The sequence below is a fragment of the Rutilus rutilus genome, assembly GCF_951802725.1.
Source record: "Rutilus rutilus genome assembly, chromosome: 2".
Lineage (NCBI taxonomy): Eukaryota > Metazoa > Chordata > Actinopteri > Cypriniformes > Leuciscidae > Rutilus > Rutilus rutilus.
Window position 1 is genome coordinate 35,587,507 of NC_140210.1, and position 24,430 is coordinate 35,611,936.

The following is a 24,430-nucleotide window of genomic DNA, read 5'->3' on the forward strand; positions in this document are numbered from 1 at the left end:
CTTGCATTTGGAAGCATATCTTGTTTTATCATCTAAGGCAAAGCAGATGTAAATAAGCATCACTGTTACTTTAAAGACATGGAGCATCAGTGTAGTGGAGTTGCATTATTGTGCGTTTTAGGAAAAGTACACGGAAGAAATAAACAGACTGTTACGTGGCAACACACATTCATCAGTCACACTCAGAAAAATAGAGTAAAAAGAATTTTCAGGAAGATAAAACAAGTTTGGTTACCTTTTATTTTATAAAAGTTGTTAGGCACATTCCAGTTGTCATACAAATGTAATTTTCCTGAAAACATCTATGAACAAGAGTATATAAAATACAAAACCAAGTGCCACGAGAAAAAAAGATTGTGATTGCCAAACTATTTATAACTTTGAATATGAAGAATAGCACACATACTATGAATTGTAATTGTCGCAGCATGTTGGTTCAGGTGGACAGAGAAAAGAGGGCACATTTCTTTGATGCATTATGATAAATGTTGTAATATATGAATGATGTGTAATAATAGCTGTGACCAAAGTGCAACGGGAAATGTCTAAGTATACGAACAAAAGTCAAGTTTAGTATCCTGAACTTGAAAATGTTCAAATAATTTAGCAAACATTTTAGAACTATTGTCGGTTTAGGAATAATGCTGTGTCGAAAATGAAAAGCATAAGCAAATCCTAATAATGTACTTCACATTGAAAAGTTAAAAGTATGATTTTTGTTGTTGTCTTACAAAATGTAAAACGCACATGAAATAGTATTAGTACAAGGCAACTTAGTTAAAACTGAATCTAGATTAAGATTGGAAAAGACACTTTCATGGCCACAAAGATTGATTAGCGACGATAACTGCCATTTTTCCTTATGGTCCTATTATATTGCACACAAAAGTCAAACTACATTCGCCAAGTATAACAAAAAGAAACACACAACAATGTAACAAAACCTAAATCACAATAAGTTGGAAAAAGTTTGGGGTAAGTACAACAAACGAAATTACAGCAAGATTTTCCATGGAGAAAAAAACAAAACTGAAATAACAGAGTTTTGTCCTACTCCGAGCCAAAACAGGTGGGCTACAGAGTCTTCTTCTTAAGAATAAGTGGACCAACGTTGTCCCCCGTCAGCTCATTATGCTTTATGTGCGATTTATCGCAAACAGGAAACTGCAAGATAAGAAAAAAACAAATTAACTGCTGATAAGTGACAAGGCTTTTGACAAAACTCGCACTCTCAAAGAGGAAGCAGAAAATCACACATTTCCACACACAAATTAACAGTTAAAGAGGGGTCATATCATAAATGTTTTATTACTTATATATATATATTTTCCCCAAAGCTCCAAGTATAATGTTAATCAAGGTTATGTTTTGTGCCAATAAGTCAGAATTTAGTTGTTCCATATTAATAGCATGCTAACTATAGCATGTTTTGATAGTTGAACCACTTTACCGCAAAAGTTCTAGGACAAAAAATATCACCCACTTAATATTACCTAGATAAATTGATTTTCTACGCGAAACATTTTTTCTCTACCGTTTTAGATCGCCAGCAGCGACAGTAACAAACATTTGGAGTCCTCAGGTCCTCTATGTCGATCTCATTCACCACTCTAGGGTTTTCTTTTTGGATCTTCAGATTTATTAGACTGTCTCTTTGCTTTTTCTTCTTGGGCAGGAAGGGCCGGATGGTCAGATAACCCAACAGGGCCAAAATCCCCAATAATGGCAGAAGCCGCAACCACTCTGAAACTGAGACACAGTGTTAGAACTTATTATATACTTAATGACAACATAGTGAGAGTTCTTCTGCTTACAGTAGAAAAATAAGTGCATGTAAGATAAAGTAATATTCAGTGATTAATACACTTTTTATATTTGCACACATGTGCATTAGAGATGAACTGTTGCATTACACAATGACAGTTGCTGGATCCTGAAGATTGGTCATTTTAGGTGTCTGTACAAAAAACTTTAACATATTTAACTTACAGATGCAAATATTTTTGCATTTCTTGTGGCATCATCTATAATACTACAATAAATCATGCCTCTTAGAGGCAAAGCATGCTATCAGATGCTTTGCGTGTTTTGTTCTTCACACATTTCTAAAATAGACACACCGGTCGTTACTTTGTAGAAAGCACTGCCTCATGAGTCTTCTCATATAATTGTATGAAAACAGGCGAAAGATAATACAAAAACATGTATTTTTTCCTACCCAGAAACACGTGCAGGCAACCAATTACTTATTTATGCGTTATGTGAGTGTTTAATAGATGCAAAACATAGACACATACAATACATAACTCTTTCCATGAAGGCATGCGCGCGTAACTTTCCACCTACGCTTGTGACATTTTGTATGGTGATGAAACACATACCTGTCAGTCGCGCAAACTCTCCGATTGATTCTGGAATTGGCAGTTTCTTGAGGTAGGTTGGAAGTTGCATTTTAATAATCCTGGAGATACTTTCTAACACCATCTTGAATGACTTTGTGCGCTTCTAATTGAGAGACCCAACAGGAGGATATTTCCTGAGACGTTCTACGTCATCGCGTTAGTGCACTTGCGTAGTCGTTTCCGTTTGCTCTTGAAGAGCGACTATTCAAGGCTGGAAGAATATACGTAGTTTTGACTGTGAATAAGCGTAAGTGCACCACGCCCCCTAAAAGCGTCAACCAATCACCATCTGCAGAGTTGGTTGAGCGCGATTGGCTCGTCTCTCACCGCGCCACTTGCTTTCAGTTTTTAATAGCTCTTTACTTTCTTTTGTACAAGGAAAGGGGTCTGGACAATATCAAACAAATACTATATAATTAATAAAGTCAGAGATGTATCTTTTAAAATATCACACAGAGTACTGTTAAACAATATATAGGATAGATTTCTCCAACATTCAATCAAGAACCTCCCAGTTTTTTTTATTTATTTTATACAATTTGAGTTGCATGATGTAATTACATTATTATTATTTTTTTTATTTACTTTTTTGTACATAAAAAAAAGCCTGACCCATTCATTCATTCATTCATTCATTTTTAATGTTTAATTTGTACAAAATAATTCATTATTTGTAGTTCTACCCCCAACCTATTCACATAAATTTCATTTTGAAAAGAAAATGGAAGCTATTAAACTTTTATTTTTGCAATCATGTGGATCATTAGTAGACTGGGTGGTCATGTTCACAATGTGTCTTTCTGTCTTCTTATTTCTTTTCATTTAACCTCCCACAAAATGTAAACTATTTTTTTTAAACTGTAAATAAAATCAAAATATGGATACTGTGTATTAATATCACTTTCTTTCAGTGGTGTGGTACTGCAAATAATCAAATTAATTATATTATATTATACTGTATTATATTATATTATATAGAACAACATTGTCCAGCATTCCTTGCGCTTTTAAGCAAATAATGCCCGTTTTCATGGATTAATTCTAAATACAGAGTTCAATTTATTTCTAAAGTCGCATGTAATGCTATAGTGTGTAGTTTAGATGTAATTTACCCACAGACTGTAAAAAAAGCATTTACCCCGTATGAAGGCGATTATATCTATTCAGGCACCTAGCAGGACTACTATGTACGCTGACGTTTAGGTCCATGTCTGTCCGGTGTCATTGGTGAATGACCGAAGATGTCTCATAGCAGGTTGTTTGCCCGGTTCCTCTGTAAGTAAAACGAAAACGACTGTTGTTGCATTTTAAACACATCTCTGTCTTTGTTTTGACGTTGTTCCAGCAGACGTTGAAAACGTTGGAGTCATTTATTTATTTCTATTTCGATTAAACACACATAGTCAGCTAATGCTAATGCTGTTGTGTTGCTGTTTTCAGCACCAAATGTAACATATCAGTGGACTTATCAACGGGTGACCTGTACTGGTAAATGTGTTTAATTTCAACCTCGTCACGAGGCTGTCTTTTTAAAATGTCTCTGATATGTTAATGATAGTATCTGGGTAAGTTAACTTTGAAGATAACAGACACAGCACTATCATGTGATATAACTTAGTGCTAATTTATATGCTGGAAGGGACAGAGACTGTCTTTGCAACAGTTATGATCACAATTTTGCTCATATCCTCAACTAGGATGGCACTAAGTCTGCTGAACGCGTGTTGACAGTGTGACATGTAGGTGTGTGGTTGCTTGTACTTCACTGACTGTATGTGCGTAACATTTTAAATACTTAGTTTTATTCAATAATAATAACAATGTAGAAAATCAAAATGCTCTGAGCATTTTACAGTATCTGTGAAAGGGTGTTGCCATTTTTGAAACTTTTGGTTAACTCTTCCAGTCTTGTGCAATTCAATTGTCTGTCAATAATGGAATCTTCACTCCGGCTGAACAGAAAGCAGTGTTGACTAACTTCCCTTTGTGATTCACTGCATGTGCTTTTTAAGAACCGTAAATCACAAACTTAATTAGATTACAGTTTAATGCAATATGCAGTTATTTCACATCTGTTGTAAGTATGATCATATTGGGGCTCCATGGCATCTAAAAGATTGAAAACCCCTTGTCTATGAGTTGTTTAGGTGAACTTTAACCTAGAGAAATGTGGATGGGCTGTTTAATCCTGTCAGCTGTGATCAATAGCCTATTTTCTTGAAGTCCTATTCTGTTCTGTTATGTCATTCAAGAGTCAAAACTGTTCGCTGATCACTGATAAACTTATTGGATTTTTTTTTTTTTTTTTTTTTGTTCAGCTTGGTGCTTTGCAACTATTGTCGTCTGTTCCAACCCTGTGTTATTTCTAAACTATTTGAGAGGTCAAGGCAGCATGACCTTTGGACATCAGACACTGTAGGGAACGAATAGAGTAATGTGAAAGAGAAGCCAACAACTTCTTCTTAGGCCTAAACTAAGTTTGCTAATATAGCTGCCAAGTTGACTTTGCATTTAGTGTGACAGATTAACAAATAAACTGCAGGCAGGTGTGTTGGACACAAAATGAAAACAAGAAATCCAATATTTATACAAACAGCAACATTTGGTCATGCAGACTTCAATAAGAATGTAAAAAATCCTCTTAAATGTTTCGTACACTTTTGGATGTGTATGTATTGACTTATTCCACTGCTGTTGTCTTTGTATTTGCAGTGCAGCAGGCTGGGGTGAGACACTGTTATACTGGAAACAGGAAGAACCTTTACATCGACAAGAACACTAAGGTCATCTGTCAAGGCTTCACAGGAAAACAGGTGTGTAACCCCGGCCTATGCACCCCAAAACAGCCTGCATTTCAGCCCAAATATGTGAAAAGTTCTGGTTTCATTTTAGTTTTTTTATTTCATTTTAGTACCTTTTTGTTTAGTTGCTAATTGAAGTAACCAATATATATATATATATATTTTTTTTTTATATAGCACACATAATACAACAGGCGTTGCCCAAGGTGCTTCACAAACAGTAGAATAAAACACTTAATTAAAAATGACATACAAACAAGCAATGGAATGTAAACATAAGACAGGAGACAGCTACATACTGTATCACTTTCACACAAAGGGCCAAGCCACTTCAGACTGACCCCCATGCTACATCTAATAAGTAGGTTTTTAACAACGACTTAAACACAGCCAACGACTTTGCTGATCTGACAAGAGTGCGGGAGGTTATTCCACAGTATAGGACCGACTCGAGAAAACGCTCTGTCACCTTTACGTTTAAAATTTGTTCTTACAGTCACAAGGAGATTTTAATTTTCTGATCTCAATGACCTGGACGGAATGTATACAGACAACAACTCAGAAAGGTATGGTGGTGCCAAATGATGTAGTGCTTTAAAAACCAGAACAATGATCTTGTAATGCACTCTATACTCGACTGGCAGCCAATTTAAGGATCTCAATAAAGGTGTAACATGATCCGTTCTCTTCGCTGACTTAATCAATCTGGCTGCAGCATTTTGTATGTTTTGCAAGCGTGCCAGAGCTTTTTTATCAATCCCAGCATACAGTGAATTACAATAATCCAATCTAGAGAAAACGACCGCAGAAATAGCTCTCTCAAAATCTGTTGGAGATAAAAATGGTTTGGTTTTTGCTAAGCGCTTTAAGTGAAAAAAAATAGATTTAACCACAGAATTTATTTGTTTATCCATTTTTAGCTCAGAGTCCAAGATAAAACCAAGGCTTTTAACCTTTTCAGAGATTGCAACTGCCAGGGGGGTATCTTTTAGTCGCTCGGACACTAAGTGGGAATTGGGGCCGAAAATTATAACCTCAGTTTTCTCTTCATTTATTTAAAAACAATTAGCTGCCAACCAGTCTTTCACCTCCTGAATACAAGCTAATAAGTTACCGAAAGTATTACTAAATGAATGTTTTACCGAAAAATAAATCTGTACGTCATCCGCATAGCAGTGAAAAGACATATTGTGTTTCCGAAAAATAGAACCAAGAGGTAGCATATATAGAGAGAATAAAATAGGAGCTAAAATCGAACCCTGGGGGACCCCACACAATAACAGGGACCTCTGGGACATGCAATCTTTTACACACACAGAAACAGATCTATCAGCAAGATACGAATTAAACCACTTAAGGACATTCCCCTTTAGGCCAACCCAAGATTCCAGACGCTGCAGCAAAATATTGTGGTCCACCATATCAAACGCAGCACTGAGATCAAGAATCATCAATACAGAGTTTTCCCCTTTGTCCAAAGTCAAGAAAATATCATTAAGCACCTTCACCAGTGCTGTCTCAGTGCTATGCCTTGACTTAAATCCAGATTGAAACACATCAGTTATGGAGTTCGACCAACTATAAATGAATGATAAAATATTTGATTGGTTGTGGCTCACCTGAATGACAGGAAACTGGCTGAGAATTGAGCAATAACAGGAAATCTCACTGTATTTTGAACTTGATCATCTACTCACCATACCTGACCATAAGGGGTTAAATGTAGCGATGCGTTGAAATTTCCGCAACCAAAAGTATTTGAAAATTCATTTCCAGTTGAAACTGAAGGCTGAAATCAGTGACCGCATTGGGGGCGTTTAATTAGCGCTTCTCCGATGGCGTGTTTTGCTGTCTATTTTGGATAAACTACAACAGGTAAACATGCCATCTGTGTGGATGATAGGGAGTTTTTGACAATATCGATCTTTTAGTCTATGAGGCTTTCATTTTATGCCTGAATGAAACTTCACTAAACATTATCTTTAGCGTGACTGCCTACCATTTAAATATCTCAATAAGCTTTTTTTATTTGTGTGTGTTAATTTAGGTATATAACAAAGTCTCAGCAATGAAATGAACAATAATAAATGTTGTTTTGACACTTTTTGTTTCACAAACAGGGATTCGAAATCATTTTTATGGTAATTAACATCATGTCACAGATCCTGTCGATAAAGCCAAAGTTTTATTTAACCCAAAATATTAAAAAGTGGATAAATCAGGTTTTGCATACAGTGAGCTACAGAACAGATGAATCTGATGAGGTGGATGAAAAGCTTACGAAACCCAAAAGGGCATTTATAATTTTGCACATCATTTTTAGGAACTGAACGCTACAGTGGTCAGTCTTTCTTCCTTGTTTGTAATTATGTTGGCCACAACATTTTGAATGCAAAGTGGTTTTTGATGCCTCTAAAAAACACAAGTGGGAGGAAACAATAAAAAAGAAAAAAAGATGAATTCAATAAATAACAAATACATTTGTTTATAAATCAATATATTAAAGTGCCCCTATTATGCTTTTTCAAATGTTACCTTTCATGCAGTGTGTAATATCTGTTTGTGAATGTAAAAGGTCTGTAAAGTTTTTAAGATCAAAGTGCACAACAAATAGAGTTATTGGCTCCTGAAACGAGTCGCCAACAATTCCAGTCTCTCTTCCTGTTTCATACCTATCTATACCTATGCCAATTTTGCATAATGCCAGCCTATGGTCTTCATTGGCTGCCCGCAAACCATGTTTCCTTTAACTCGCCGTCAAACACTGTGGTTGTAGCCGAGGCCTGGAAGAGTTTGGTTCGTGTTGTCAACATGTCGAAAAGACGCTGCGAATCCACATTGCTGCACTTCAAAAGGATGACGACTCGTGTTGGAATTTATACGGAAAAAACCCACGCCATCGTTCCTGATCGTATCACTGTGTATACAAGTACTGAGGAAGCCTCCAGAGCTGAAATTCAGTTATGGTAATAGGCGTTTTGTTTTTGAGAGGTAGACCAATCATCTGTCTGATCCAGTCAGAGCAGACTAGGCTCACGGAAAGCAGGGGTTTAGACAGACTGAATTTTCGAAAGAACCGTTTTCAGCCTTTAAGAAATAAGGTAGTCTGCAATGTATATTATGAGAAAATTAAAGTGTTTTTTTGACCTTTCATTTATGCAAACCTGTTGTTTTAGAGGTCTCCTACCTAAAGAGCCTTTATAATGGGGCATAATAGGGGCAATTTAGATGTATAAAGTAAAAATATGACATGACCGCTTTAAAGAATATTGTTATACATGTGTTGGGTTTTAAATGTACTATCCTTTCATGCTTTATTTTATTATGAAAGGAGGAGAGACAGACACAATTGTTCTTGACATCTGCCCATAGGCCCTTTACGCTAAAACTTCCGTCTACAGCATCTAATAACCTTGCTTTTCTCACCCCTGTGATTTATTTCCAGTCTCTCATTGCATTTCTCTAACTCTCCTTCACCCTCTTACAAACGGCTCTTTACCATAATAAAGGGTTATTAGATGAAGTTTTAATGAACACTCATTATAATTAGAAGGGGATGAGGAATGACTAGAGTGTCATCGCGGCATATTAACTTTGCTGTTCGGCTACATAAGCAAACCATACCTCAGATTAATCGCTACACTGTTAACGGAGGCAGCGTGCAGGAGAAACGGCAAAGTTAGCTCAGCACTTCAGCGTTAATGAAAGCATGAGAACAAATGATGGTAGAAAAGTTGGCAAGGGGACGCTCAGAGGGGAAATGGATTGAAAACGTGCCAGGTTTCCTCATTCTTTCTTATTATATTTAAAACATTACAGCGGTAGATATTGACGTGATACTGGCGACCCTTACCTTTGGACTTATCTGTGATGTTTCAAAATAATTTGTAATAATTAACATGGACATAGCGGGAATGGAAGGTTAAAGTTCGTGACGTACCATTTTCACAGACTGTTCAAATCCCTAATCATGGGAAATAGTATTTTACTGATACATTTTTATTTTACTGCATTCATTGATTTTAAAGTGCTTCAAATAATGAAAGTGCATTTGTAAGTCTATGTTCTGGGCTGCATGCTGGGAAAGTATATATATATATCATGTTCCACATTAGTGTCTTTACATTTAGTCTGTAATTTAATAACCAAGCTAAACTGATTTATCTACATACTGCAAATCTTGCAAAATCGTGCATAAAATATGCTATGCATGACCATTACGCAAAATATTTTTTATTTGTGTAATGGCTTGGGTTCTGTGTTCCAGCACTGTGTCACATGTTAGTTATACAGATGTAATTTAAAATGTTAGACTTTTTTTTAAATTTAATTTGTTTATATTTTTATTTGTCGTATTTTATTAAGGTCCATTTACTCTTTGTTTGTTTTATTTATATTTTACTTTATTTTAATTTGTTCTATTTTATTGGGGTCCATGTACTGTACATTGTCTATAATTTTTATACTTGTGTCTCTTTTTTTCTTTTTTACTTTTGCCTTTTGAGAAAGGCCACCTTTGCACTTTGGTCTGCTCATGCTCTGGCAGCGGGTTTGCTTTTGAGTTCAATACAAACGTTACCGTTTTTTATTAGCAGTTTCTATGAAAAGTGTACAACATATCAGTTGTTGTGTGGTCACAAACCAATCCAGAATTATGCTGTATTAATGGTTAAGATCAAATTGAATAAAATGATCATGGACCTGGTTAAAAATAAATTTCAGCCACTCCTTCTACTGCTAAGATTTGCAGAACAACAGGTGCTTCACATGAGCAGAAATGGCTCAAGGTTTAGTGAACTTTCACACACTTCACTTATATCTTTAGTTCTTTTGGTGTTTAGGAATGATAGTATCTGTATGTTCAGAATGAGTAGTTTGTATCAACAAACAATCTTTTTGGACAGGGGATGAAGTTTTGTGTTCTCATTCTCAAAGTTACTGTATGTTTTCATAGTACACCAAGATCTTTTACTCAAAAGGAAACCTAGATTTTCCTTTTGTTTTGTCATTACTAGCTGCCTATGCTGTCAGTAAGCCAAATTCATCTCTTTCCTTCATTGAATGATATCTTTTTTTTCTCTCTCTGTCTTTAGGGCACCTTTCACAGTCAGCAGTCTCTGGACTATGGCTCTCACTTAGTAGGAGGAGTGTCCCCAGGCAAGGGGGGCAAAACACACCTGGGTCTGCCAGTCTTCAACTCTGTAAAGGAGGTAATGGCCTGTGTGACTGCTGACAGTCTCCTTTAAGCCACAGTTACTTTTTGGACAGCTGGCCTGATTCTCTGAGGGTACTAGGGGACATTTAGGGGGACTTATTTAGAGCAGGCGATGCCAACCGTAACAGAAGTGTTAAAGGCCAGAGGCTGGTTGTTTAATCCTTATCAGTTTAAACACTTTCAAATAAAGCCCAACTGCAACTGAAATGCTCAAATTGGATGTTTGACCTAGTATTTTTTTTGTTCTGTGAATGATTCTTAATTTGTTTTTTAGGCTAAAGATGGCACCGGGGCTGAAGCCACCGTGATCTACGTGCCGCCCCCTTTCGCTGCAGCCGCCATCATCGAAGCAATTGACGCAGAGATACCACTAGCTGTCTGCATCACAGAGGGAATCCCTCAGCAGGACATGGTGCGGGTCAAACACAAGCTGCTCCGCCAGAACAAGACCCGCCTTGTTGGCCCCAACTGTCCCGGTGTCATCAATGTGAGAGCTGCACTTATGCTGTTTTTTTTTTTTTGTCACACTATAGTTTAGGGTCCAGTTCATACTATTAACTATCTATTAACTATGACTTTTGCCTCAATAAACTCCTAATTACTGCTTATTAATAGTTAGTAAGGTAGTTGTTAAGTTTAGGTAGTGTTATTAAGTGATGTAGAATAAGCTCATGCAGAATGAGACATTAATATGTGCTTTATAAGTACTAATAAACAGCCAATATCCTAGTAATATACATGCTAATAAGCAACTAGTTAATAGTGAGAATTGGACCCTAAACTAAAGTGTTACCTTTTTTTTTTTTGTACCTAACACAGGATTTGTATTATGAGATTAAAATGCTGTAAGTTTTGAAGAGAAGGCATATGGTCGAAGTTGGCAAAATTGTAGATGTAATTTTAACACAAAGAAGCCACTCTTTGAACACTCTTTTAAAAACACTGTTTAAAGTCAGTATGACTTTATGTTAGTTATATGAGGTCCATGTACATTCACAACCCATTTTACTTTCGTAATGTGACAGATTAATCAGGATATTAGGTTGTGGAAACTTGGGTTGTGACTTAAACCATCTGAAATGGTTTAGAATAGATTGTGGGAAATGGTCTACCATTTTAAAGTTTCTAGAAAAAAAAAAGAATATATATAATTTAAAAAAAAGGAATTAGTACTTCTTTTCAGCAAGGACATGTTAAAATTGATAAAGTGGCAGTAAAACATTTTTAGATTTCAAAAGATTTCTATCTCAACTAACTGCTGTTCTATTGAATTTTCTATTGATCAAAGATTCTTAGAATCAGAAATATTTAGCAATGCAACTGTTTTCAGAATTGATTAAAAAAAAAAGAAAAAAAGATTTTGAGCAGCAAATCAGCATTCAGAAAATCAGCAAAAACATTAAGAAACACTTTTGATTTACTCTTTTGGCGTTAGTTGACTTGCATAGGCCGTCTGCCGGAAGCTAGTTATTTTAGTCGAGAAAGTTTTAAATATGAATATTTTTCTTACACGAACGCATCGCTTCACTTCAGAAGGCCTTTATTGTCCCCCCAGAGCCGTGTGGAGCACTTTTATCATGGATGGATAAACCCAAACGTTTATCTGTGCGCTGCACATTTTATGGAGAACAGCTTTGTTTTCTGTTGCTTGTGTAAGCTCTCGCTTTTGTAAGACGGTTCACCGCTCCTTAGGACAATTAACCATGGTTGCTCATCAATTACTATTTGTATCACCTTAATTTTCTGACAAATATCACAATTAAATGGTGGATAACATTGTATCTATAATGTATAAAATTACAGAAAACATAAACTTAAACGTCCTGTGAAATCCGTCCTGGACGATCCTCTTGATCTTTAATTTACATTTACATTTATTCATTTAGCTGACGCTTTTATCCAAAGCGACTTACAATTGCTATATATGTCAGAGGTCGCACACCTCTGGAGCAACTAGGGGTTAAGTGTCTTGCTCAGGGACACATTGGTGTCTCACAGTGGATTCGAACCCGGGTCTCTCACACCAAAGGCATTTGTCTTATCCATTGCGCCACACCGCCCCACTTTAATATTGTCAGGGTCTGAATCGGGCTCAAATTGGTTTGAAATTGACGACGTTTGTGAAATTAAAGTGTGTGGTCTCCTCCTCTGCTGCCATCTTGTTTCTCCTACCTAGGTTAGGACACCTCTCCAGCACTCTTAATTAATTTAGGAGCTGAGACCTAGTCTTAACACATAGGAAGCTTAATGAATCACACTTATTCTTAAGTCTAGGAATAAAAATAATATATATATATATATATATATATATATATATGCCCCCTGGAATGTGTATTGTATTGGGTCAGTTTTGATTTCATGTTGACTTCAAAACCTACTGCTTGTAATTTTTAATTGCCTACAGTAAAATATGTAATTTCAACTTTTCTTTTCTCTACTTGCAGCCTGGCGAGTGCAAAATTGGGATCATGCCTGGACACATTCACAAGAAAGGAAGAGTTGGTAAGAGCTCCACTAGATGACACCTTTTTATGACAAAGTAAATTCCCTCAGTCATCATTCCAGAAGAGTTTGACACTGGAGAAGCTCACATACTGATTGAATAGGATCTTAAAAGATCCTTGCAAAGCCTAGCATTCCTCCTGTCTTCAAGTTCATAAAATAAGCATCAGACAGACAGAGCCACAGGATCTCGATTTGAGATGGACCCTTTTTAATGTGTCGGATTTGTAAGTGTGTTTCACCATGTCAGGGATGATGAAAAGTCTCTGCTCGAACATGAACTCAGATGTAGACCGTAACGCAGTGTTCAGACTGCTAAAAAGAGAGCGGTGCAGATAACTTCTCATCAGTGCTCTGTCAAGGAATTTTAAAATGCAGGGCTGTGCCGTCACATCACTATCACAGGGATACCACAGGGTTTTGAGGAGCTCTGAAGAATAGTACTCAAGAGTTCAGCTTGGTGCCTGTTCCTATAATAAGAGTTGTGACCTCATCTGTCTGGAATTGGTTCAGCTGAAATTGGCCTTTTCCAGTACTGTTTTTCTATTAGGTTACATTTGACATTTGTAAAGGTTTTTTTTGAACACTGGCTGGTTGCCCCCTGGTTTCATTGGGCATTAGAAACCGAACTGAGAGCAGCAAACATGCATTAAAATGTTAAATCCTAGAATCTCTAGAATATTGTGAAGACCAGAAACTACACTCTTAGAAAAAAAAGCGTTCAATGTACAACCCTAGATTTCTTGACTTCTGAATCTTAAAGAACTCTTAATGCCAAAAATGTTCTATACAAGGAGAAATGTCTTAAATGATTACATAATACTGTCATGTTTAATGGTTATTTAAAAATTTTCTTGTGATAAAGTATGTTTATAAACTCTTTAATTCATAAAATTTCATCAAAATTAAAAATGTATTAATTAAAACTAAATCTTGCAGCACCCGAAAGAACCCTTTAAGGTTCTATATATAACCTTTTCTTCTAAATGTTTGGTCTGCAGAACGCATAATCAGTGGAAGAGAAGTAGAGACTCACACTTGTATTAATTTTAATTTATAATGTATTAATTTAGGGCTGTCTGATAATTACATTATATACTGTACCTATTAAGTAATCATATGTTTGAACCTTTGCCAGTTAAGTACTGCAGTGTGCAAATTTAAATTGTTAATCATGTTTTTTAATCTTATTAATTAGTTGTACTAAATGAATGTTCAATTAACAACACAAATTACATTATAAAATTGCAATTTATCTTTATCTTGCTCTATTCTCCCCTTTATTTTTACAGGCATTGTATCTAGGTCGGGCACTCTTACGTATGAAGCAGTACATCAGACGACCCAAGTGGGTCTGGGACAGTCGCTGTGCATCGGTATGGCAAACTAGCCATCAGTCATCCATTATAATACATCTGCCTAGACTACAGGAAGTGTTTAGTGCAGAGAGGTCTTTGAATAATGTGTCTTTTCTTTCAGGTATCGGCGGAGACCCTTTTAATGGCACTAACTTCATTGACTGCCTGGAGGTGTTCTTGCAGGACCCAAATACCGAAGGCATCATTCTGATTGGAGAGATTGGAGGAGATGCAGAAGAGAATGCGGCAGAGTACCTGAAACAGCACAACTCTGTAAGCTGCTTCTAATGTTCACACGTGATTTCTTAACTGAGAAATGCTGTTAAATTTAAAGGTTATATGTCGGTATGTGTCTATTACCTCAATCTTTTAACACTTGCTTCCTTACCCTCATAACACAAGGCTATCTTTGTGCTATCTCCAAATTTTTCTACAACAGCAACCTCCAGTTGTTGGTTAACTTTCAGCAAATGCATTTTATTTTATTTCTATATTATTTCAATTTTTTAGGCCAAATTTGTTCTGCAAATGCATGTAAAATAAACAATATTTCTGGCTGTATACAGGTAAAGTTAAAGCAATAGTTCACCCTCTTCATTCATTCAAACCCATATACTTTCTTCTGTCAATCACAAAAGGAAATGTTAGTCAGGATGTTCACAATACTCTTTTTCTAAACCATTAACACTGAATAGAGACCAGGGGCTGTCAAGCTTCATAAAAGTAATCCATTTGACTCTCACTATACTCAAGTCTTCTGAAGTCATATAATAGTTTTGTGTGAGGAACAGAGTAAAATGTAGGCTGTAAGTCAGTGGAAAACATCTCCACAGTAGCACAGTTCAAATAGGGACACATTCAAATTTAACAAGTCGTGATCTTTTATGAGACATGGAGAACTGATGATGTTTGGCGTCATTGACATCAGATGTCATACTTAAACATGCAAATGAGGTTTGATATTTCCGTCTGTTCATCACAGAAAGCTATTTTATCCATTCAAAAGACATCTCATGCATATTTTATGCTGGTTTTGTTATTTCATTTTTGGTGAACTGCCTTTAAGATCTTCCACACATACACACCACTCAAAGGTTAAGAATCACTGCTATTCATTCATGAATCACTTTTAGACCCGTGAATCAATGCTTATTTTTCCTTCGCCCTTGGGACCTACACAATGTTTTTCATCTTCTGGATATCGGCAGCTTTCTCCAACAAACAGGAACCCTCACCTCAAATGGAGCTCCTCTTTCTTTGCTGGCTGGAGCTACTCACCCCTGAGCTTACATTGTTTCTGTGAATGAGAAAACAGCCTCCAACTGCTCTTTGATCTGTTTTGGCTGTGAAGAAATATCTACAGGGTTTTTATTGTGATCTTTGGACCAGCCTGGTTGAATTTCACTCACAATCAAAGACCTCCCCCACTCCTCTAACAGTGCCTCAGTTTGTGTCATCATTAAGCATGTCAAATTTATTCCTCCAGTCTGAGAGCCATAGAGAGAGCTGATGCATTTACAAGTTTCTTGCATTGGGAGAATTTTCCTGTCGGCGATGTTGAAAAACAAGCGTTGGCACGAGAAATACTCATGGAATAGTTTAAGCCGTGCTGATTGTGCCAAATTGCGTACAGCAAACTGACGCACGAAAGTCCATTTTCTCAAGAGGAACTCAGACAGCCAGACGTTATTCAGATGGAACTCAAGTCTGAGAGCGTGGTAGCGGAGGGGCGCGGTAACCCCAGGAAAATCAAGCAAATCGCTCTGAATATGTTAACTGCATTAACAAGTGCCTCATGTTCAAAGAGCCTCTTCTCCATCCGGTGAATCAGACTGTTTTAAAGAGCTCGTTCTTATTGTTGCCACATTTAAATTGAACTGAAATGGCGAATGTCAACCTGCAATTTTCAGCATTGTTGAGAAGTTTCACAGTTGCATAAAGCATTAAGCGTTTTAGTGTACTCTGAGAAAAGCGAGCATGTAGCTCTTTGAGCACGCATTAGCGCTGTGAAACTTTCCTCTTTTCCAGCCTGTCAATTAAATTAGTCGGGGAATTGAATTATTCCTCACCGACCAGTTGCAGATTGTGTGAAATTGGTCCTTTCAGGTAAACTTTTCTCATTACCTCAACAAGGTAGTTTTTAAGTGAATGCTCCAAAGATGGCCTTGGCCATGAATAATGGAGATCAATACATGGTCATGCTACATTTCATTCAGTGGATTCAGCCTTGGGAGAAGCATTTGGCAGTTATGAAATTTTCCGTTTGTGCCGCTGTTAACAAGACCTGAATCGATCAGACTGTTAAACGCATGCCAGTCTCATTAAGAAGTGCGGACAGGGATGATACATCTGGTTCTAGGCGGTAATGGAAGCAGCAATCCAGACAGGAGCTTGTAAACTATTAGCTCTTGAAAAAGTTATGTCAGATTTATGTTGTTGTATGAACCCTTTTAGACTGGCCTAGGAAGAGCGTCTGTTTTTTTTTTTCTTTTGGAATAATAGTAGTGACAAAGAGCTCATGGTCCAATCCCATAACTTCACAGCACATTTAAACGCCCCCACACTTCCTGTTGGATCCATATCTGGTACTTTTATTTATTTTTATTAGCTGCGGTGGCATTGTGCAAATAATGGTGTGAGCACCCCGTTTTCCTCTTTTCTGTCAATTTATCAACTCCCTACTGAACGCATACACCAGTAAGTCCTTGTGTCAGAATTGCCAAGGCAAACTGCAAAATTGCTTTTCAGCCAAATTAGCATATTGATATGAATATTCCTCTCATGTGCTTGTCAGCTATATGCTTGTTTTTGCTTATTGCTAACATTTGTCACCTAGGGAACGTTGCCCATTAAGATCCACTTGCAGTCCACAGTCACTGCGACAATATTGGGAGCTGCTGAATGATCGAGAGGAAGCTTTCCAATAGTTAACATGGAAACCTGACAAATTGTGTTTTCTGCAAACGGTCATTGCATATCTATCATCTATTTTTCTGTAAAAATCCATTCAATTCGTACACTTCTAAAGAGATCACTCACCCAAAAATGACAATTCTGTCATTATCTGCTCATCCACATATGGTTCCAAACATGTTCACTGAATTTTCGCAACAACAGCGAGTAAATAATGACAGCATTACTTTAACATAGGGTTGTCTAGAGAGTGTTTGAGAAAGTCATTGTCATTCAACAAAAAAGGAGCTCAAAATGAAAGGATGGCGTTCCATTTCAGCATTCTCTCAAGGTTTTGTGCATGAGCAAAATGTAATTACCTCAGTTCATTATCGTAATCTTCCCAGATTAGGCTTTAGTCTGCAGTCGGCTGCATGAACATGAACAGCTTGAGCAGAGCTTGAGCTTTGAACCGAAGACTTTATAATGGCGCATTATAATGTTAGCGGGTAGTTGAAGATTATCAAGTATTAGGTTAGACTGTCTTTGACTGGCGGTCACATTCATTTCATCGTCTCTACCTCAAGTTTGCATTCCCATTAAAAGTTTTTAGTGAAATCAAAAATTGCCTGTGAAGTTTAGGAACCTTCCTTCTTGTGAGATTCTAATGGGCACGTCTGAATTAGTGCTGGCTCCATTTGAGCCCAGGGAGGTCTATTACATCGTAGAAAACAAACCATTTGCATTCCTATTGATCTCTGGCAATAGTTCAGCTGACACAGGACAGGAACCCCCAGAAGTATACAACTGAAAAATATCTTCTGTAATATAATTATAAGATAACATAATTTTATCAGAATACACCGGGGGTTTTTTTGTGGGTTTTTTTTGGGAGTGGCTGTCATTACAGATAATGCTTTCCCTCCCCCCCCAGAATGATGGGACTGACACATGCTAACCAGCTAAGCCTTGAGGTTTTTGGTACAACTTCATCAGAGTTCAAAGTTAGTATTTAGCTTAGTATTTCAGCCTTTCTAAGAAAAGCTGTCAAAACGGCCATAAAAACATCCAAAATGCTAGTCTACCATTTCATTCTAGACACTCTCTTCCACCTGTTGCCCCATGCTGGTGCGATTACGACAGCCCACATCCCACTCTGGAATTATAATGTCATTCATGAGGACAAAATATGGTTGGAATGAGGAAAAAACAGCCTGAGCATGATGGTCCATCAGCGATGGCAGTTAATTGGCATGGACATGACAAATTACCTTCCATGAAAGTGAGATTGTATTAAATGACAGACTCTAACCACTGTCTGCCCATCTGCTTACTCCCACACACGCTATTAGATGCCTTGATCTGCCTCCTTTGTAATGCCAAATTTGAGCACAGTATGCACCATCTAAAAGCCCCTGCACTTATCTTTGCCTCTTATTTACAAGTCTATAAAAATAGACTATTTCCTGTAATTGTCTCAAAACATTATTCTTGTAGGCCTTACTTAGCTTCACTATGACCATAGTTATTTTAATGGATACCCATAATGCAGTGGTCAAATTAAACAAATGTTTGGTGTACATTGTGATACCCAAGACATTTTGTATAAACGCACACAAGTCAGTTTAAAAAAAACAAAACAAGATTTTTTAAGATTTAAAAGAATGTTTTAGTAAAGAAGTCTCACCAAGGTTGCATTTATTTCAACAATTTCAAGAATCATTTCTTATTATCAATGTTGAAAACTAAGGAGCTCTTAGGGGAACACAAACGGTTTTAAAGCGAACACAACGTTTTTTGGGGCAACAAAACGTTTCTTGGGGAACACAAACGTTTTACAAGCAAATGCAAAAAATTTTGGAGCAACAAAAGTTCTACGAACAAACACAATGTTTCTTGGGGGAACACAAGTTTTACGAGCAAACACAACATTTCTTGGGGCAACACAAAAGTTTTGCAAGTGAACAAAATGTTTCTCCGGGAAATGCAAAAGTTTTGCGAGTAAATGCAAACTTTTTGGGGGCGAAGGCAAAAGTTGTAACAGTGTAAAAGTCTTTACGAATCCTAGCTGGATATAAGTATTAAAGGGACATTGTGTAGGAATTTCTCCCATCTAGTGGTGAAATTGTATTTTGCATTCAAACAAATAATGCTCTCCAGCGCCTCGCTTTTTCAAATGCGTGTTGCATCTACGGTAGCCCTTATGTACCAAAAAGCTATGACAGGATGTCTTATAATAGCACTTCATCAAGTTTTCCTTCGGGTGAACTGGTGTGTATTTTGTCAAACAAACTGAAACTCGATACAACGAACAAACGAATGTTACACTTTTGAACAAACAAAACTTACAACCTTGTTTTTAGGGCCTTCTCTACTTTACTCAATAGCTGTTATTCATCAAAGAGCCTGTTTAACTTTTAACTATAAATGTTCTACTGTCTATATAATAAAGTACACAACCAAGCAATGAAAAAAAGCTTGTAATTAAGACCGTAACATTGACTTACCTGTCAAGAAGAAAGCAGGCAACTTCAGGGTCTCTTTTGAAAGCTTTCTCCTGCATTAGCTATCCCGACATTAACCCTTGTTTTTTGTAATCTCCGGTCACGTTTCCTTTTTACGGTCTATTTTGGACTTTTTCGACGACGAGGACTCATCCTGTGACTCAGCATATGTATGGACTCCTCCATTATAAATAACCGTACAGTGCAGCCTTTTAAACTTGCCGGGGCAGTGACAAGCGTCTCTCACTGCTCTGCTCCTCCACTTCTGCTGGCTTCAGTCACGTGACGCTGGCTCTGAACGAAAACGCGTTGTGGAAACGCGTTGGCCTAGTACTTTTTGTCCCTCTCTGCTATTATAGTTTTTCAAGATTGCGGAACTACGTGGAAGCCTCCGTGGACCTACCCGTCCCATGTATATAAAGATAATAAATTCTTCGTTTATGAGGATAAGTCAGATAATTAGCAGAGGTATTTGTACACCATTGAGGACATATTTATGAATAAAAATATTGAGTTTAGATAATAAAATACCTAAAAACCTACACATTGTCCCTTTAATCTCAAAAAAGAAAAGGAAAAAAAAGGTCTTTTAACTTATGTCTTTTTTTTTTTACTCTTTAGGGTGCCAATGCTAAGCCAGTGGTGTCGTTCATTGCTGGCTTGACAGCCCCTCCTGGAAGGAGAATGGGGCACGCAGGAGCCATTATTGCTGGAGGCAAGGGGGGTGCCAAAGAGAAGATCGCCGCGCTGCAGTCGGCTGGAGTCGCCGTCAGCATGTCTCCGGCTCAGCTGGGCAGCACCATGTTCAAGGTGAGACCGTTTTCTCTCTGTGTGAGCTGTAAGAGTCACCACAGAGCTCACACCTCACTGTCTAAATGCTCAACTGTTTTTTAGCTTCTGCAAACTCAAGCATGCAGTGAGAAAGCCATTAAAGACGTTCTTTTTAGTAAAAACATCTATTTGTTTTTTTATTTCCCTCCTTTTAGTTTGAATCCTCACAGTGAGGTCAGCTTGCTGAGAACTTTTTTTAAAGTGTTCTGTGGGCCAAACAGTGACTAATATTAAGGGCCCCCTTAGACAATCACAGCAGTTTTTACCGTAAGATATTCAATAGAAAGCTACACCGCAAGAGAGAAAATGAACAAAGCTCCATTTATATTGGTGAGTTAGCAGCTCTGCCTCTTTATCTCAATTTAACACAGCCAGCGCTTTTAACAAGATGTATAAAAAGTGAAAGCGTGTATTATACTCATTCATCATTTTAGCCTTTCATTATCAGCACTAGCAAACGCTCCTTCCTCTGCATCAATACCATTTTCTTTCCTCTTCCACCACACCCCTGGATTCTAATTTGTAATCATTGGAAGTAATGATGAAAAACACTCTGGCTGGTTGTTAATTTTGCAGCCCATTGTGTTCATACATCTGTGTTTATCTCATTGGCCGATTTAATAATGATGCCACATACGCACGCCTCAAAGCTGTTTCTCCATTTTATCACACACACATATGTTACAACTCACGATGCATCAACCTTTATCCCACAGTGTCTCTGATTATTCCTTGTGTTTATGCCTGGATGATATAGCCAAGAAATATTTGTCAGCTTTATGACTCTATTCAGTATCTCTTTTTATGCATCATTTTGACCAAATCAAATTTAAAATGAAAGAGTTAGTTTACCCAAAAATGAAAATTCTGTAATTACTCACTCACCCTCATGTCGTTCCGAACCCGTAATACCTTTTGTTCATCTTAGGAACATAAATGAAGATCTTTTTGATGAAATCTGAAAAATTCAATCTGTTCATCATATAAAGCGATCGTGTCTCTTTAGAAAATTTGAACTAAGACGCTCAATTAGATTGGATAGTTTTACTATCTCTTAATGAACTTTTTGAAGTGTCAAAGTGGTAATTGCGTAGGCTGTCAACTGAGGGACAGAAAGCTCTCAGATTTCTTTAAAAAATATATTTGTGTTCCGAAGATGAACGAAAGTCTTACAGGTTTGGAACGACACAAGGATGAATAATTAATGACAGAATTTAGATTTTTTTTGGTGAACACTTTTAATATGTTCACTTAAAGTAATGATCACTTTTGATGTTTACTTTTAAGTGAACAAAAGAACAATTAGATGTACATTACTGTTAAAAACGTTTGGGGTCAGCAAAATTGTGGTAATAATTCGATTCAGCAAGGATGCATTAAATTGCGGTGCGATGCATTAACTTTCTATTCATCAAACAATCCTGAAAAATATAAATATTTCAGAAAAATATTAAGCTGCACAAACTTTTTCAACAAAATAATAATAAATGTTTCTTGCACACCAAATAAGCATTTTAGAATGATGGTGACACTGGAGACTGGAGTAATGATTACTCCATCAGCTTTTCCATCACTTTTGAAAAAAATGAAAATGTTTAAAATAGCAATACAGAGTAGTTTAGTGTATAGTATAGTGTAAAATGCCACACTGGGACGCTTCTGTAAAGAATTTTGACTGACGATACAAACAAACTTTTGAATCAGTGTTTTAAATCTTAAGGTAAGCAGACAATTTATATAAAAAATAAAAAATAATAATTCTATCTAATCCATTTTTGCCAAGTGTATTTCTTAACGCTTTACATTTTTTTACGAAAATTAATGACTTAATATGCACGATAATTCATTTTATTTCACATGTAGGCCTATCACAAAATATTTGCAAATATGTTATTGAATATAATATTCAGTAAACCATCCAGTCCTACTAGTGTGTACTACTAGATACAACACAGGAATATACTAATCATGCTCTCATTCATTTACCCTCTCTCTCATTACTAATGATGTAAATCACAGCAAATACTTCATTTCTTATGTTTACTCAAAGCCATTTCCTGCAATATTATTTCAGAGTGCTCGAGACAAAGCACTGCTTGACCACTAGATGGCAGTAGAGCTTCAAGTATTTTTACTGAAGATCCTGAGCATCTTCGTCTCTAAAACATGACATTTGCATAAGGGAATTCTCTCTGAAATGCACTATTCCGTCACCCTTAGTTGAGGAAAATGCATTTTCAAAAGCACAATGCATCACCCTGTAGCTGTATGCCTTTGTAAATTAACTATGTAAATAGCTATTCCTGACTGGAACAATCTACATTTGTCTTTGTATCATACAATGCATTTCTCACAGCTTTATGTGTTTACCCACAGCTTCTGTAAATGTTTTTTCCCCTTTTTTTCCCCTGTGCGATTAACCTTTATATGGCCTCAAATCCTGAGACTCACAAAGCCATCTCCTGTTTAATGCAGGGAGCTTTTCAGCATTTCCACATATAAAAAAAAAAAAAAAAAGGAAAAAAAAATGTTATAGATTCTATTAGACTATTAGAGATGCCAAGATGACTACTAAAATGGTAGAGACACACACGCACACACTTCATTTAACCAACTATGATAGCTTCATAAAACGGTAAATCAATACTTAATGCATGGTTTTGGTGAACGATACTCGTTAATACACTAAACACTGATAGCATATACAGTGGCTATGTTGTTTTCAAACGATTTACATTAAAAGTGTATTTATTCCGTACTAAGCACAAACAATATGGTTGGTATCCATGTTTGGTTTTATTATAGTTCATCACTGAATGTATGATGGCAGATTTATTCACACAAACAGCACAAGTGACTTGTGAAGACACACAGACTGGCTGTATGACACTTTATCGCAATGGAAATTAAACTCTAAACTCAAACATACATATTTGTCTGTGTTTTCCATCATCTTCGCTTGTACCGCAGTGTCGAGAGCATGCACAGATTGCAAAGATTAAGTAAAACACAGAGAAGAAATGTATTTTAAGAGAAAAGCTCTGTTTGGGACACCTGGCAACCCCAAGCATGAATGTAGAGGAGGTTTGTTACCAATGTGCAAATATCAAATTAAAAGAAAAACTTATTTTTGTTTTAATAATAACAATAATACACTTTAAATGGGTTTCGAAAAGTGCTTCGCATAGTAAAAACAGTACATAAAACGTTTTTAGGTAAGATTTTAAATGATCAGGTGACTGCCTTATGAATCTCTTTTCTTTTTTCATCCTTTTCTTTTATGTTTCCCTCCATTTCCATTTTTAATTCACCTAATTTATCTTCTGTATTGTCTATTTCATCCCTTTAAACCAGTAAACTCTGTTGACTCGCACAAACTAACCGCATAACAGACCCCTGCTCCGGACATATTCGAGGCGGACCCTTGCTGATCATGTTTGTTTGACTCCTGTTTGCACTTCCCTGTTCTCTGCAGGAGTTTGAGAAGAGGAAGATGTTGTAACGTGGTAGAGGGAGAGTGTAAGAAACAGACTGCCCTCCCTGCCTTAGGACCTTCATCCCTGCTGGAGCCCAGCACCTTCCTCCAGGCTCAACCGTGCGCACACTTTGTGTTTTCAGCTGATTCTATGAATACATGGTCCGTATTTGGACCAGAGGAAATAAAAACATTTCAAAATCTATCACAGCCTTTGTCTTAGACGTGTACAACACAGGAACATGTTCACCTTGTAATCCAGCTACACTCGGAGCAATGTCAGCCATTTGTTGCTTTATGTGATGATGTCTCTAATACACTACCTTGTAGTAGTTAATTTATTTGTACATTTTCATCATTGTCTACGTTCCATTTACCGACAGCAGCTCAATTGCACGTCTCTGGCGATGGTGTACTTGAAAGATGCATGTTATCCTTTGGGCAGTCTTG

The 24,430-nt window shown here is 36.9% G+C and overlaps 2 protein-coding genes across 2 annotated transcripts; one reads left to right on the forward strand and one right to left on the reverse strand.

Moving 5' to 3' along the window:
• Nucleotides 1-222: 222 nt before the first annotated feature.
• On the reverse strand, nucleotides 223-2,601 carry cisd2 (CDGSH iron sulfur domain 2). The gene is made up of 3 exons (XM_084402247.1): nucleotides 2,382-2,601; nucleotides 1,535-1,749; nucleotides 223-1,164 (listed from the first exon to the last, which is right to left on the reverse strand). Exons 1-3 carry the CDS (start codon nucleotides 2,482-2,484, stop codon nucleotides 1,075-1,077), a joined length of 408 nt encoding a protein of 135 aa, XP_084258373.1. The 5' UTR covers nucleotides 2,485-2,601; the 3' UTR covers nucleotides 223-1,074.
• Nucleotides 2,602-3,426: 825 nt separating this feature from the next.
• On the forward strand, nucleotides 3,427-24,185 carry suclg1 (succinate-CoA ligase GDP/ADP-forming subunit alph). Its single transcript, XM_084394993.1, has 9 exons — nucleotides 3,427-3,677; nucleotides 5,115-5,215; nucleotides 10,297-10,413; nucleotides 10,693-10,905; nucleotides 12,863-12,920; nucleotides 14,213-14,296; nucleotides 14,400-14,551; nucleotides 20,296-20,484; nucleotides 23,981-24,185. Exons 1-9 carry the CDS (start codon nucleotides 3,644-3,646, stop codon nucleotides 24,005-24,007), a joined length of 975 nt encoding a protein of 324 aa, XP_084251119.1. The 5' UTR covers nucleotides 3,427-3,643; the 3' UTR covers nucleotides 24,008-24,185.
• Nucleotides 24,186-24,430: the final 245 nt, after the last annotated feature.